General features: G+C 44.7%; 1 protein-coding gene across 1 annotated transcript in view; it reads right to left on the bottom strand.

The window, feature by feature from the left end:
- The window catches only part of Apob (apolipoprotein B), a 37,717-nt gene that overhangs the window by 12,050 nt on the left and 9,982 nt on the right, over positions 1-15,685 (bottom strand). Inside the window, exons 10-24 of the mRNA XM_050141959.1 lie at positions 14,968-15,195; positions 14,610-14,727; positions 14,340-14,486; positions 13,435-13,646; positions 12,949-13,186; positions 12,326-12,502; positions 10,580-10,771; positions 8,779-8,946; positions 8,094-8,305; positions 5,596-5,778; positions 4,872-4,993; positions 3,322-3,532; positions 2,662-2,837; positions 2,363-2,550; positions 1,327-1,472 (exon numbers count right to left, since the gene is read on the bottom strand). Of these exons, the coding sequence (XP_049997916.1) occupies positions 1,327-1,472; positions 2,363-2,550; positions 2,662-2,837; positions 3,322-3,532; positions 4,872-4,993; positions 5,596-5,778; positions 8,094-8,305; positions 8,779-8,946; positions 10,580-10,771; positions 12,326-12,502; positions 12,949-13,186; positions 13,435-13,646; positions 14,340-14,486; positions 14,610-14,727; positions 14,968-15,195 (2,718 nt within the window). The remainder of the gene's footprint in view (positions 1-1,326; positions 1,473-2,362; positions 2,551-2,661; positions 2,838-3,321; positions 3,533-4,871; positions 4,994-5,595; positions 5,779-8,093; positions 8,306-8,778; positions 8,947-10,579; positions 10,772-12,325; positions 12,503-12,948; positions 13,187-13,434; positions 13,647-14,339; positions 14,487-14,609; positions 14,728-14,967; positions 15,196-15,685) is intronic.

Here is a 15,685-nt window from a genome sequence, read left to right as displayed (position 1 = left end):
ATGCCTGGGTATCTTTTCACACTGCCCACTAAATACTTCCCAAACCCTCCCAAGAGCCATCTGTATATCAAGATCCCTATATCACTTTCAAAGAGCCCGTCCTAATTCTGATTATGTCATTTATTGGTTCATTCATTAGTTTATTTGGCAGAAAGGATAAAACCTTACCCTGATTCTGTCTTCTCACTGTTTCTGCTCTAGTATTTTGCATATAGTAGATACTTGATAAGTACTTGCTAAACCTAATAGAAGCAACTTGGTATGTCAAAGAACACAACTGTAAGAGTCAGGGAAGGTGGATGGTAGCTTTAGCTTCTGCCAATTAGGAATGTTATCTAGGAATTAGCCTCTCCGAGTCTCAGTGATGCTATCTACATAGTACCCTTTCTGCTGAACCCCAGAAATGGCCTTGGGTATCAAATGGGGTTTGTAATCTTCTCAGTAAATACCTGCAGCAGACTATGATGATGATCTATAAAAATCAGGCAGGTGGTCAGGCAGGTAGTATTTGTTATATCTGAATAACCTCTCATTGTATACTATAAAATGGGCAGGATGCAGCCTGCTCTGCCCCCCGCATTCCTGTTCTATCCCCATGCACTGAAATTTCAGTAGCAAGAAAAAAAATCTCATCTTCAGCAGTGTTGGTCTGTCGGGGGAATGGGAGGACTTCAGCCTTGTGACCAGTAACTAGTCATCAGGCATGCTCAATTGTGTACTCAGCCACAACCTTCCAAGGGGCCCATATAACACAGGGCATTTAGATTCTGGACTGTGAGGATTATATGAATTATCAATTTAGGAACAAAATTGTCTTTTTAGCTCACGCTCCACCACTTTTTATAAAATAAATAAAGTGTCACACACGTTTGTTATCACAGATAGGAAGTCAGCAGTGTGGTTCTGAATTTCCTGCTAGGATTAAGGTGTGTTTCTCTCTCTCTCTCTCTCTCTCTCTCGCTCTCTCGCTCTCTCGCTCTCTCGCTCTCTCGCTCTCATTTAATGCTTAGTGACTGTTTGCCCTCCATAGCTGAATTTGAATATCTTGCAAACTCAAGCTGTGATAGATGTAACACTAAAGAGCAGGATTTTCAGAATCTTCAATTATTTTCTTAAGTTCTCCAGACTATGCTGCTGTTCACATGGGAACCTCATTTTTAATGATACAAAACCATTGGCATTTATCCTATAGCTGTTCATTGTCACCAAGTGCTTAAATAACTTCTCTGAATTTTTTTTTAACAGAAAAGTGTAAATCAGGCTAGGTGAAATATTCCCTTTTCTTTGTAGAATACAAAGATGATGCTCCCTGTTTCCCCCTCCTACCTCTTTAGGAAGAGGTTGTCTGGGATGTGGAAGTCAGGCAATCCCATTTTCTGGAGGTTCAACTCTGAGAGACCGTTGAGGTGATCCTGTAGCATCTGGGAGTAAGGAAGACCCCTGGATGCCATCTGAAGCCATGTGTTTGTTGCCTGCAAAGCGATAGGAGAGTTTAAGAGCAAGAAATGGGTCTCAGTGGCCCTCCAAGTACAACTAACATGACCGACAGCTCAGGTCTGCAGGTCAGTTATCAAACAAAGTGATGCACTGAAACTTAAAGATAAGTTACTGGAAAGTGTGGGTCTCCAGTGCCTGATTTCTCTCATTTTATTTTTACTCATTTATGTGTGTGTGTGTGTGTGTGTGTGTGTGTGTATGTGTGTGTGTGTGTGTGTGTGTGTGTGTGTGTGCAGGCCAAAGGCCAACCTTGGAAGTCCTTCCTTCTTTAACCCTGTTTGCCTATCTTGTTTTTAAGCCAAGGTCTCTCACTGGGACCTGGGGTTCATCAATTTGTCTGGCCACCGAGCCCCAGGGATTCTTCTGTCTCCCACTACCTGTGGTAGGATTGCAAGCACATACCATCTTGCTTGTTTTTTTAATATGGGTGATGGGGCTCCAACTCATATATTCATTCTTTGACAACAAACACTTTATTGGCCAAGCTATCCTCGTCCCTTTTTATATATTTTCTATAAATATATGTAACATATATAATTATAATAAACTACATATATATGCACATATATAATATATACACACATATACATATGTGTGTGTGTATATATGCATGTGTGTATTTATAGGTATGTGTGTATATATTTGTTCGATCCTCTAGCCAGTGTTCTGAAGCTTCTCTTAACACAGAAAACTCTTCAGCTTAGTGGCGTCCATTAGATATTTGTTCTATGCAGCTTTGTGTGCTTGGAAAACTAGCCACTCATGCTTTGCTTATGTCTTTCTGGATATTTCTGCACCTAGCTCAGTTGTTGAGGCAGTTAGCATCTACAGCCATTCATTTATTCTGCTGCAAGGTCATACTTACAGCAGTTAATTTGGAACCCATGTGCCGGAAAGTCATGTCTGTTTGAGGGACTCTTTGATCCAGGAGACGATTGGCATACTCATGCAAAGTTCTAGGGTAACTGGAAAGATCCACAGGGAAATTGGAGGCTACTTTTTTGGTATCCACGTTGGTTCCTGTGTTCCAGTTAAATTCGATTTTCTCATTGTCTGAAAATGCACATGTACCATGACCATCAGTGATGTTAGTTCGGCCTATAGTTTTTACCCTTAAGCACACAGAGCCCTGGAAAGGGCTCACGGGATGGAAGGGACACATACCGTAACGCCAGGCCACTCTCTTGGAAATTGTTGAGCCATAAGCTGTAGCAGATGAGTCCATCTGGAACAGCAGTTTGGTGGGGGACCAGTGGGTGTGGACCTCACTCCTGGCTTCTGCTAGCAAACGTGGTATGGAAACAACCCCTTTGATCTTGCCATCTCCCTTTCTGTCATAGCTATTGAAAGAGAAATCAGTTGGCATCAATGACTTTTAAGGTATCCAGGATTCAATAATTAGAAGTTTCATTTCTTTGGTGATGAAAGCCAGACATGAATAAATCAGAGATCTGACCATACATAGACCAAACTCACTAACTTAGAAAGCCAATATTCAGCATGGAATATAGAGCTTGCAGGGAGGTAGATAAGTTTTATAAAAAACTATTTTTTTTTCTCTCTAGCCTTAGCCAAGCAGTTAAACCACTCCGAGCTATCATGTCCTTGTCAGTAAATAGGAACAAGAGGCTGAGACAACTTTTAATGTGTAAATAGATGATAAATGCTTATTGAATAATGGAAATGTCCAACTGAATATGTGTAGGGGGGAACATGTTGGGAACTGTATTTGCAGGTGGCTTGGCCAGATATGAAGCTTGGAGAAGAAAGCAAAGAGACACCAAGGCTTCCAGTTCAGCTCAGGTCACCTAAACCTTTCCTTACCTCACATGGCCCACAAAAGAGACCTCAGTGACTTTTTTGTTCTGGATGTCCAGGATGAGTTTGTAAGCATTTTTGTCCCTCGCAGATTCATCATTAACTCTGAGGATTGTCCCAAAGTCAACATCAAACCCTGGAATTAGGACTTCACTGGAGAGAGTCCTGCTTTGACGATTGTATTTGAACACTGCGGTGGCTTCAGTCTGCTGTACTCCTGAAAGGGTTCATGGGAGAGTCAAGAGTGTGCCGTGAGGCTATGCAAAGGAAAAAATGAGGCAGGGAAGAAAGCTGAAAACCCCTGACTACCATGGGTTTAAGTGAGGATGCCTGATAAGATTTTCCCATGGACCATGTTTGCTGTCCATTCACTTCACTTCCAAGCATTTACTGATGGCTTATAATGAGCTGGGCAACGCCTTGTATGGTTCATCTTTTCCTGGTCAATGGGGTCTGTGGACTGTATGCAAATCAGTTACCTGTGTCAGAGGGCAATAAATATTATAAAGACATGGGAAACAGGCTATGAGGGAAGGAAACAGAGAGGGACAAAAGGGGGGGGGCTATTTTCTACACGTTGGTCACACAAATATTTTCCTGTTAAAAGGATATGTGGGCAAGACCACAGTTTAGAGAGGACTGAGTCATGCTGAGTTCTGGATGCGGGGCATGTAGGCAAAGGCCTGAGGTGGGGGATGCTCAGATGATCAAGGAATGCAGCTCTAATTCTTCAAAATTTAACAAGAATATGATTTCTCACCTCGCCCTGCCCCTCATCAATTTTTCTTGCCTTCCTTCCTTCCCAACCTTTTCTTTCCACAGCCACATGTCATATCCTGAACCCAACTCTGTTGTTTTCAGTAGTCTGAAAATTTCCTCTAATGCAAACACCTCCATCTCTTGATTGGATTACTGACATCGCTCGTGTATTAGATTCTCAGTTCTGTCTTCTTCCCATCTTTTCTCGACATGTTCCAACCTTAGAGTATTTGCACATGCTAGTCCCTTAGCCTGCAACTCTTTTCTCTGTGGCTTATTGCCTCTCTATCCTGTCATCTTTCCCTCTTTCTCTTTTTAAAAAGATTTTCAGGCAGTAGTGGCACACATCTTTAATCCCAGCACTCAGGAGGTAGAGGCAGGTGGAGCTCTGAGTTTGAGGCCAGCCTGGTCTACAGAGTGGGTTCTAGGATAGCCAGAGCTACATGATGCGGGTGGGAACCCTGTCTCAAAAAGCATAATGGAAACAAAAGACAAACAAAATTTCCCGTATCATCCTCATTTTACTGTCTCTTCCACCTTCCTTTCTCCCTACGGTGTATACTATTCCCTAGAGCCTTTTATATTCGATTTCCCCCCCCCTCAAACCTGAAGACATGTTTGGTTGATTACTATAACTTCCATGAAGGCGAAGCCTTCATTTCTAGCCTCAGCTTTAGGAAAATGTCTGACACCTACTGGGAACCCAGGAAATACTTGTGAAATGCGTCACCATAAAGATGTGTGTCCTGAACCCAAGACAGAGGCAGTGATGGAGCAGCCTCATTGTGGATACTCACCTTCGGCTTGAACTAGGAACTTCAGTGTGTCCACCAAAGCCTTATCTTCTTTTTGGAGTTCATAGGTTGCACTGGCAGAATATTGCTCCACCTCTCCTGTGGGCCTCAGCTCTAGCTCATACCTAAAGATGTCACGGCATGTTCAGTACAAACTGTTAGCTCCTTTCAAGGATGACAATGATGCCCCCCAACAATCCAGCCTCACACACCACAAAAATGCGTGTACGGTTTTAATACCATTTCTTTCTCTTAGCTAGTGATAGTCCTTATGATTCTACTTAATCTCCCCAAGAGCCCTAGGCAAGGGAAGCTCCCAGGATGTCCAGGGCTTTTGGATGAGTTAAAAAGTTGACCTGTACCTTTCGTGCTGAGAACAAGCAGTGGGAATGGGGATTGAGGAGGGATGATGAGCCCCAAAGCATGGTGAGGGCTTTGAGCACACACACTGGCCAGCTTCACAAAGCTTACAGTGATAGGTCTGGAGACTCAGAAAAGGAATTGATAGACTTGAATATGACACTGTGATCTCTTCATCCAGTGCATGAAGCACCTCAAGGGGGGACCCACAGTGTTGACCAGAGGGCCACCATTTTAAGTTCCCAGACAATGATGTGAGCTCTTAAGGTTGGAAACATGGTTCTGCAATCCTTGGCATTTTGCTTTTTGTCCCCCCACTCCAGGTAGCGGGGAAGCAGATGCTAGGCTAGCAACGAGTATCTCTCACCTGGTGTCCCCTGTAAGTGGGTAGTAGGAAGCGGACTCTGTGGAGCTGGCATTGGAGTAAGCCCCTGTGGTGCAGTAGTTCATGCCAGTGAAGAAAGGTCTGCAAGTTGACCAGGTCTGCCTGTTCTCAATCAGAGGAGGGATCTCTTCTGTTTTGGTGGTAGACACCAAATGCAGCGTGTTGCTTGCGAGGAATGAAAAGGGAGCGTTACTTTTGTATTATGACCTGAAATGGTTGAATCTCGCTGTGGACATGCCTTCCCCGCCCCAGGCCCCATCCTCGATCCTTCTCTTTTGTTCACACCCACCTCACATTATTTGGTTTATGGGGAAACAAATATGAGTATAGAGAGCATCAGTAACATGATCATAAGGACCCTTGTTTCAGATGTTACACTGGGTTCTCTGCATTACCCTCGATCCCTCCGTTGCAGGCCTAGGATTCCCATTTTACAGCTCAGAGAGAAGCTTGGAGAGAAGCTTATCATTGAGGTTGGGTGCAGGCTGGATGTAGGGACTCTGCCTTTTTCCCATGCAAGTTTTCTTACATTCTGAGTTCTTTCTACTAGCACTAAATGCTCAAGTTTTAGCACCTGCCCACCCTATATCCTGACCCCCATCTGCAAATCCCTTTATTTCCTTCGTAGCCCGATTTGTCTCCTTTGTAACGAAGAGGGTTTTCTCCCCTTGAAGTGTCTTTTCTAAACACTTTACACTGCCTCTTCCTCCTTATGCTCCTGAAAATGCTTTCTTTGGTATTATCAGTCCCTTTCTTGCTCCTTAATTCGATGGTGTGTGTGTGTGTGTGTGTTTATGTGTATTATTTATCTTCTTTGGCCCCTCACAAGTGTTTTGTAGAGATGCTCACACATATCCACATTAAGGTATCAGAGTCTAACCTCTGAGAATTTTGCAACACTTTAGAGATTTACTTCAAGAATGAGAAAATAGAACCAATTCCACCCATGCCCTGGTTTCTTCTTTAAAATACGTGCTTTTAAATTCGGGATCCCCACCCCTAGCTTTTGGTGGTGTCTTAAGTCAAGCTTTGCTGATGTGTTGATAGCTCTGATGCCAGCTGAGGGAATATCTCCTTTGCTCCCCATTTACCACTGTTCCCTGATTATTCCTCCCCCCTCCATCCACACGATTCTATCATCTGTGCTCTGGCCCCAGTTTCTCCTGGCTTGCCCTCCCCTGGCTATTGTTTGGTCTTGCCTCTAGATGCTGATCTCTTTACCAGGCTTGGAGGTCAGGTCCATTTCATGTCTAGGCAGTTTAGATTAGTCATTTCACAGGACTCCAAAAGCAGCAATTCAGCATCTCACCCCAAGCTGCAGCTTTCTCTCTGCCTCCTATCTCAACAAAGGCCACACCACTTCCCTTTCTTGCTTCCTTTTCCTCTCTAACAAGTCAATCTTGAAACACTAATTTTTCTGCTTTCTTATAATCTGTGGAGCTTCCTCACTCGCTTGCCTCCCTAAATGTTCCCCCAGGGCGAGCCCCTGTCTCGCCCCACTCCTAGCTGAGCTCCACTCACATTTCCCTTCTCCCAGTTTGGCTCCCCAGAGTTGGAGTACTTCCTCTAAAAACACCAGCTCATCGAATTTATACTCCCTTTCTCAATTCCTTTGGCTTCCGAAGGGTCTACACCCTTTCCATGGCCTTGAGAGGCTGGCCATGGTCTGAGATGGCCTGCTCTTTTCTACCACAGAGCCCTTAGACTCCCTGCGCATTTTACTAATTCAGCTCGCCTTCGCATACCCAGTCCTTTTCTTTATCCTTCAAATCATTGCACACACTCTACCCACTGCATGGACACACACTCCTTTCTCCTCTGCTTGCTTAACCCTGACACAGGCCTTCTAGCAGATCAGAAGTGGGTACTTTCAATAGCATCCTGGCTCCCAAAATCTTTATGATCTACAATTTTACAGTCTCCCACTTCTCTGACCTAGCCCTTGCTTTATTACAAGCCATTTCCTTAATTGTGTGCCTTCCATGGACAGTTAAAAATCTAGAAGACCAGGGTCCTCCTGTATCTCCTTCAGCAAGTTTGATACAAACCGGGCGACTAAACATTGTTTCTGAGCAAGCGAACAAATGTGTCAGGATGCTATTGAAACAGGAACTCTTGATATGAACCCGAGCATGATGGATGTTTCATTCAGAGTTGGCCACCACAAACTAGTGTGACCTTTGGTGTTTCTCCTGGGCAGGAACGCTTGTTTCCCAGGCAGGACTTTTCCGGCATTGCCGTTTCTCTGTTCTCAAATGAGAAGTTAAACAGCGCCCCAGAGTCAAGTAACTCCTGACAGAGCCGCAGATGTGAAGTGTTGGCGTTAAGAGGCATAGGAAACTTTAGGAAAATATACCGAGTAGAACCATTTCACTGGACCTTGAATTACCCAGGTTAGTTAGCTAGTCTGGCTAACCCCTGTAGAGGCATACTCAATTGTCTCCTCCAAACAGGCCAGGTAGACCTTGATGGTAGATTACCTGCCACTGAAGAGCTTGACCGGCCTCTTTGGAGCAGGGATGGTGACCTTCAGCTCTCCTGCCTTCAGGGCCACTCGAGCCTCCAGGCCTGACTCATGGAAGAAGTTGGTGTTCATCTGGACACCGCTCTTGGCAAAGTCTGGGATGGTGATGCCCATATTCGTCACAAACTCCACGGACACAGAGGGCTTTGCCACTAGTTCGGCCTGAATCTGGAAGTCAGAAGGTGACCTATTCAGTTTCACCCCGGACCTCAGAACCCGGACAGACAGCTCGACTTCTCTTTCTGAACTCTGACAAATGCCTCTGCTAATCCACACTTCAGGTACCATAACTGTGATCTGAGGGGGAAAAGCTGAAGCATCCAGTTTCCCCAGAGCCAGTGTGCATTTCCCAGGACTAGCAAAAGCCTGAACTAACTTTAAGCACTACTGGATACAAAGATAACCAGGGTCTTCATTCACGGCGAACATCCAGGCTCCCCTTTCATTACTGCATCTTAAGTGGAGATGGTGAGAGATAATACATGCAGGCAAAATCCCCAAATTCCTCATAAAAATTAGCAAGAAGATTGTAATCATGATTCACGTTGCCTTGAGTTGGAGCATATCTTAAACATGTGTGCAAAAATCCCACCCGGAAGGAAAAGAAACAGTCATTGATGGTGATCAATGCTGAGCCTTACATTGGCTAGTTCCATTCTCACTCCAGCCTTGGTTCCGGGGGTGATGACTCCAGAGGAGGACACTTGCAGCTGTACCCCGGCTCCAGTAGGGAGCTCAAAGGCATTGTCCATGAAGATGTAGTGAAGGTACAAGTCGTTCTTTGACCCATCTCTCACGGCCTGTGCAATCTGCAAATGCAACGAGAGGCAGCAATGCAAAGTAAGCCGGATGTGGGTGAGCTGTGTTAAAGGTGATCTCCCAAACGCCACACAAGATGCCTCTTTATTCATGGAGGGGAGCTAGGAATTCTGACTAGCTTGGTGGTCTGATGAATGTAAGCTCATGGTTACTGGCATCAACGCACTGGGGTAGAAGCAGTTTCTCTGGCTTGACTGTCATGTCATTTTAAATTGCTGATTTAGAGGTCCCTAGTGGAACCTTGCAGCTTGATGAATTTTAAGTATGAGGTATGACATTATTCTGCTCTTGTAAAAATCCAAATGCAAATGAGACTTTACCGGAAGTGTACTATATTATGGTAAAGGCAAGTTTTCGAAAGTGAGTGCTTACTGAGGCAATGCCCCCGTTAATATAGATTGATTCTTACTATCTTATAGAACATTTTCATGAAAGAATTCAAGACTTTTGTCCTTTTTTCTTTCTTTCTTTTGCAGTGCAAGGGATGGAACCTCGGCTTTGCAATGCTGGGTGACCTCTGTGTCACTGAGTTATACCCTCAGGTTTTGAGATCTCTCTTTTTAAAATCCACAGGATTATTTATCTTATCATAGGGAACATATTTGCTTATTTTCTCCTTTTATGATATACTGATATCCATATAACACAAATGTGGATAGTGGGTTACAGTTTGCTAATAACTTTTATAATTGTTGTATCATTTCAGTGTTTGAAAGCGCCGCTGGCGTAGGTTGAGGAGAGTATACTTAGAACTGTTTTCTAGAAGATCAAACTAATATTTTTGAAAGATACAGCTATTATGAATGGCTTTATTTCCAAATGCTATTAATTTTTTTAGCTACCAAGAATAATATTTTAAATAGTTTGTGTGCACGTGGTGTGTGCATGTGTACATGTGTACTTATGTATGTGGATGCACTTTACTGTGCACGCATGTGTAGAGGGCAGAACAGGGTCTCTCACGGATGTATTCCTGTGTTGTCCAGGCTAGCTGGCCAGTGAGTTCCCAGGATCCGCTTAGGTTCTTATGGGCACGGCTGGCCTGGTTTTACATGATTGTCAGAGATCCAATCTCAGGTCCTCACGCTTTCACAATGACACGGAACTGCCTCCCCAGGCCACTCTTTGAAGACATGCTTACATGTGTGTACTTGCATGTGGGTGTTCATGTACATGCACACATGTATGTGTGTGTGTGTGTGTGTGTGTGTGTGTGCGTGCATGTGTGTGTGTACCACATCAATCTCAGATGTCATTCCTCAGGATCCTGTTCACCTTGTATTGTGAGACAGTCTCTTGGTTTTACCCAGAGCTCGCCGATTTGGCTAGGCTAAGTCTGCCAGCAGATCCCAGGAATCTGCTTATCTCTGCCTCCCCAGTGCTGGGATTATTGGGGTGTGCCAAAACGCCCTACTTTCTCATGTGGTTTCTGGGGGTCTAAACCTAGATCAGTCTTCAGGACAGGTCAGATTTTACTGATTGAGCCCCCTTCCTTAGCCCTTGAGAATCCTCTGTACTCAAATTCAAGGCAAACTTTTATTTCAAAGGATGTACAAAACCCTTTCTCAGATTTGTGAGGCTGGATCTGTTAGTTAATGCTCATACAGGGCCTGGCTCACTCACCATCTGAGGGATTCCCCGCAGAGTGTGCGCACTGTTCAGCAGCAGCCTTCCCAGGACTTGGAGGTCTTGGAGCTTGACAAAGCCAAGTTCTTCCCCTAAGATGCGGAGGTAGGCTCGGGCTTCAGGGATTTCCGTAGACTTCAGTTCTTTGATCAACTTGTCCACCATGGGCATGATTCCATTCACCATGTCCTAGGATTTTAGTAGCAAAATGTCTAGTGAGATGGCAGCTCTGCTTAGCACTTACAGACCTCTCTGGCCAGCCTATCTGTGCAGCTGTGAGGCGCTCACACTCAAGCCCGCTGTAGGGATAAGTCCCACCCCTTAGGGGGCGTGTTCGCCTCAGGCTAAAGTTCTCCTATAAAATTGGTGAGCGTGCTCCCAGCGCTCTCTTCTGCTTTCCTGGTCTCCACGGGAACAGTGGTTCTGTAAGTCTATTCCTCCATTAAAGCTGTCTATATTTTGACAATCTGTCTGCATTCGCATACGCCGTTACAGCCCGCCCCCCTGCAAGTGTGTTAAGGACATAGGGCAGGCACTGGAATTGGCTCCCACCTTTACTGAAGGAGAATTCTTCTAAGCAGAGACAAAAACCGAGATGCTCTTGTCAGGGTTAGGAGTGTTCTCAAAGCAGTGCCTAACTTGAAGGAAAATTAGGGGAGCTCCTGTTCTCCAGGATCCCCAGGGCTCCCCAAGATTAGGATGCCCTCTTTTTTTCCTCCCTTGCTTATCCCTCTCACCCTTTACTAGGAATGAGTGCCAGGGATTTCCTGAGAAAAGGTGGCCATGATTATATAAATCAGACGGGAGTTTGAAAAACACAGGACTACAGATCCATTATTTGAGAAAGTGCTCTATGGATTCACATAAGGCATTGTGAAGAAAAGACCCAGAATCGGTCAGCTTCTGGTGGAGGTCAGAAATCAGAAGTTGGGCATAAGACCACTAATTAACATCTGGAAGCAAGCTTTGACCCTACTTCTAAACCTTGAACGTGTGTCCATGTCCCCTGGAGTCTAGTCAAAATGAGATCTGATTCAATAAGTCTTGGGTGAGCCCAAGAACCATCATTTCTAGCAAGTTCTTTTATGGTGCCAATCACAAAACTACACCATAAAAGGAGTACAAACTAGAAGAGAAACAAGAAACTTCAGCGTACACAACCTAGTTTCTACTCCTTAAAGTAGGAGCTCATTGCCATCTTTGGAGTGGAATTTGTTCTCTAGCCAGCGCACCGATATGAGTGACAGCCAAGAAAAAGTTGCTGATAATGACAAAAACATTAACTTAAAATTTATGATCACGTCTGCTTATTGAAAAACCAGTAGTAATGTCAGGAACAGTGCACCTTGTTTCATTTAGTCGTTAAGTGATGGTGTGAGATATGGATTATTATTAGTACCCTGTTGACCCAGGAATCGGTCAGTCACATGAAATATCAAGCAGTTTTCCCAAGGGTTCACAACTTGGAGACAGCGAGGTGTGAATCCAAACTCATGTCCGAGGCGGCACACTCTTAAACATTTCACTGAGGTACTTCTAGTCAATCTTGTTCCCACTAAATTTCCAAGAGGCCCTTACCCATAGAGGATACTGGCTCTTAGTCCCTCAAAGGTGTCTAACAGATAGCCACATCGATGATTTCAGGAAGGTAGAACTTTCATGTCTTCTAGGCATAGAGGTGAATGTCTGACAGTAAGACGGTAGGCTTCCCTTAAAGAAAAAGAATACCTAGAAAACACATACCTGTTCGTGCTTGTCATCTTTGGTATAGCCAAAGTGGTCCACCAAGACCTTGGAGACACGATCGGGAACTTGTCCGTCGACCCAGTACAAAGCCTTGTTGACACTGTCTGGGAAGAATCCTTGCTTACCGAAAAGAGCTTCCAGTGTCGGCTCAAAGCCCTTTCCTTCTAAACCAATCTGAGAAAGAAAACCAGGCAAAGCATGTCATTAGGCTTTTGGTTGTACAGCAGACAGCGTCTCCCCCACTTTTGCTCTTATAATTAAACAAGCAGCAGGCGAACATGACAGAAACCCTTCAAGGAAGTTGTTTGTTTAAATCTCATTAGGCTCCTGAACGGTAGCACTCCTCTGGCTTGCCCCAGAAGACACAGCTAAGGCTCAGAGAGGATAAATCATTACACTAAGGACTCAGAGCTGAAAAGAGATTCAGGGTTTGGTGGGTGAGAATCATGTATTTAACTCAATGGAGAGCTCATGCATGTTTCTAGGGTTTAGGGTTCAGGGGCTTCTCTGAGACTTCTTTGATAATGTTTGATTTAAGGAGTCATGCTTCAGGTGACCCCTAGTGGAGGCCAATGGTATTGTACTGGATGGGTTAACTATTGAGATCCTCTCACACATACCTCAAAGAGATCAGTTGAAGCAAGTCCAAAGACCGCGAGAGTTGTTTTCAGCATGCTTTCTTTGGGAAGGTAACTGCTTGGATCAAATATGAGATTCCCTTCCACTTTGGCAGAGACTGGGTCAAACGACGGGAGAGAAACAGATTTGGAGATTTGATAGTTCTGGGAAAATCTCCTGAAGTCCATGATGGTTGGAAGTTGAGAGCCCTCCAGAGCATTTTTGATCAAATTCTTCAGACTAAATGAAAGGAAAGAATATACTTTGAGTAAAAATCCTGCGTTACTTGTTGGTTGTCTCTTCATATCCTACTCAGTTATGAATTTCTAATTACTAAGATATGTAGATTTAGAAGTCCCAAGACTTTGGCTTAGGGTCTGCGCAATTCACTTTTAAGAATCCCCGAGGACGGGCAGTACCACAATCAGGGACTGGTGTCCCAGCCCAGGGTTCTCAGTGGCTGATGGGGGAAAATGACTCTTACTTACTCTTGGACATACAGTTCTTCTGAGTTCAAGATGTTGGCGATGTGAGATGCCACGAAGTTCTTCACCTGTTCACTCTGCTCCAATTGGAGAAGCTGGATAATTTTGCGAATTTCTGATGAGGAAGGGCCCCTCATCAGCAAGAGATAGGCAGCCAGCCTCTTCTCCACAGGAGCATCACCATTCGCAAATGTATCAAAAAGGATCTCTTGGACCTGCAGCCAAAAGAGGAGACTGAGATCGCTGTCTTTTGGCCAAGACACAGAGCATGCCCGGCTGATGCTGGTGTGTCTGGTGTTTTACAAGAAACTCTAATTTCTGTCTAAAATAGCCACAAATGCTGATACCTAGTCTTCTTTTCAGCATCCCCCAGGGCAACCAGCCCAAGGAATGGCACCCGGAAGACTTGTATAGACTATGAGCTGAGCTCAGTTTCATTAAAGCACTCAAGTCTTGACCAGCTCATGACCTGCGCCATAGTGAAGATGAAATTGCCTCATTGTAGGTTATTTTGCTGTCAAGACAAAGATGGAAAATGATAGTGAGTTTGGAGAAGGTATTTCTAATGCTCTGGAGTTATTTTTTGTCACCTCGGGTTGGATCCTAATTCACTATCTGGTTTGATGAGATTGTGTAGTACCAATGTTTTCGCAAGATGAGATGATAGTCAACTTGGTAGCAGGACAGCATGTAGAAAAAACGGTCTGTGTTCTGCATGTGGATGAGCTACAAAGTGGTGTGTCTTTCATGTGCACAGAGTAGTATGTCAACGGGCTTACTGAAGCTGACACCTAGATGGTGGTACAGGGAGGCCCTGACGGTGAAACAGAAAAGTGATGTCCTCATACGATCTGAACCTCATTGGCCAGCATCAGCTCTCACTTTTAGAACCCCACGGCACACTTTACCTCTTCTCCCAGTTCCATCTTCCTCAGGGCCTGGATAGCAGCTTTCTGAATCAGCAGCGACGGTTTTGTACTTCTCACACAATTCAGGACTGAGGACTTGAGTGCTGGCATTACCTGTTCCATGGTTCTGCCCATATTTCCGATGACCTTCATTGGAGAAATGAAACCAGAGCTCATCACAGTGCAGAAGTAAGGGGTATCCAGAATGAGCAACTTTGTAATGATGTAAAATGATGTAAAATATAATAATGCAAAAGACTTAAAGAATACCCTCAGGATCAAGTAGGTGTGGTCTTCATCGCCCGTGCACTCATTGTCAATCTGTTTCAACAGGTAACTAGCAACATCTTGCAGTTCGGGGCTCCTTGAATGGTCTGCATCATAATAGCTACCAAGGAAAGGAACAGAGATTTCAAGTTAGCAAGCATAGTTAAACTTCTGTTAAAATCCAAACTTGTGTTTGTTGGTCCTTATTTCAAGCTCTCACTCAATATGAACAATAGAAAACCAGAAGAAAAAGCATTGGGATTCGAAGGTGAGGGAAAGCGCCATTGAAGCAGAGACCCAGTGCTTCCCTTGCTCCCAGGAGGAGTGATGTAGGATGGAGCAAGGTGAGGTAAAGACTCACTTGTTAACCACGTGGCTCAGGGCATACAAGGTGGCTCGGCTCTGCTGCTCCTTGGCAGTGTTAAAGATCTCCCGCAGCCTCTGGGTTGAAGGATTTGGGATCAGGGCCACCAGGTAGGTAACAATGTCAACCAGGAGGGGGTGAGCCTTCTCCGTTTTCAGCCACTGGAGGATGTGAGTGTAGCACTGGGGTTGTCCACACTGGACCAAAGCTTGTAGAGTGATGGGGCTAAGGAGAGATGTGCAGAATGGAGTTACACAGAGGACCATAACGTCGAACCCAGTATCCTCATCTCCTGGTTTGTCTCCTGTCAGGAGAGTCCTTGCATCCTTTCTGCACTACCTGGAGCTAACCATCTTTCACACTACAGCTCAGAGCCCAGGAACCACGATGACTTCCACCATGGTGTTCACCCTAGGGGTATTGCCACGGCAGAGACATCATGGAAAGAAGGAAGTTAAAGAACCCTCAGACTGGAAGCCAATGAGGATGGTTATCTCTGTCCTTTTGTTGGGACATAAACTGTGCCTGGCCAGCACATGCATGGTCCATTCATGGCCTCAGTCCCTCCTGTGACCTTCTCAGCATGTAGAGCAAGTACTGTTTGTGTGGTAAGTAGAAAAACTGTACTATTTTGTTCCCCTGAGTTCTCTTTCTACTAGCCTGAAAGTTTCAAGAAAGGTTCAGAATTTTTCTTTCTCGCTTTTCATACTGCTCA

This window comes from Alexandromys fortis, unplaced genomic scaffold (genome assembly GCF_014885135.2).
Source record: "Alexandromys fortis isolate MF-2015 unplaced genomic scaffold, M_Fortis_MF-2015_v1.1 scaffold_30, whole genome shotgun sequence".
Taxonomy (NCBI): domain Eukaryota; kingdom Metazoa; phylum Chordata; class Mammalia; order Rodentia; family Cricetidae; genus Alexandromys; species Alexandromys fortis.
This window is presented reverse-complemented; position numbering and strand designations above follow the sequence as displayed.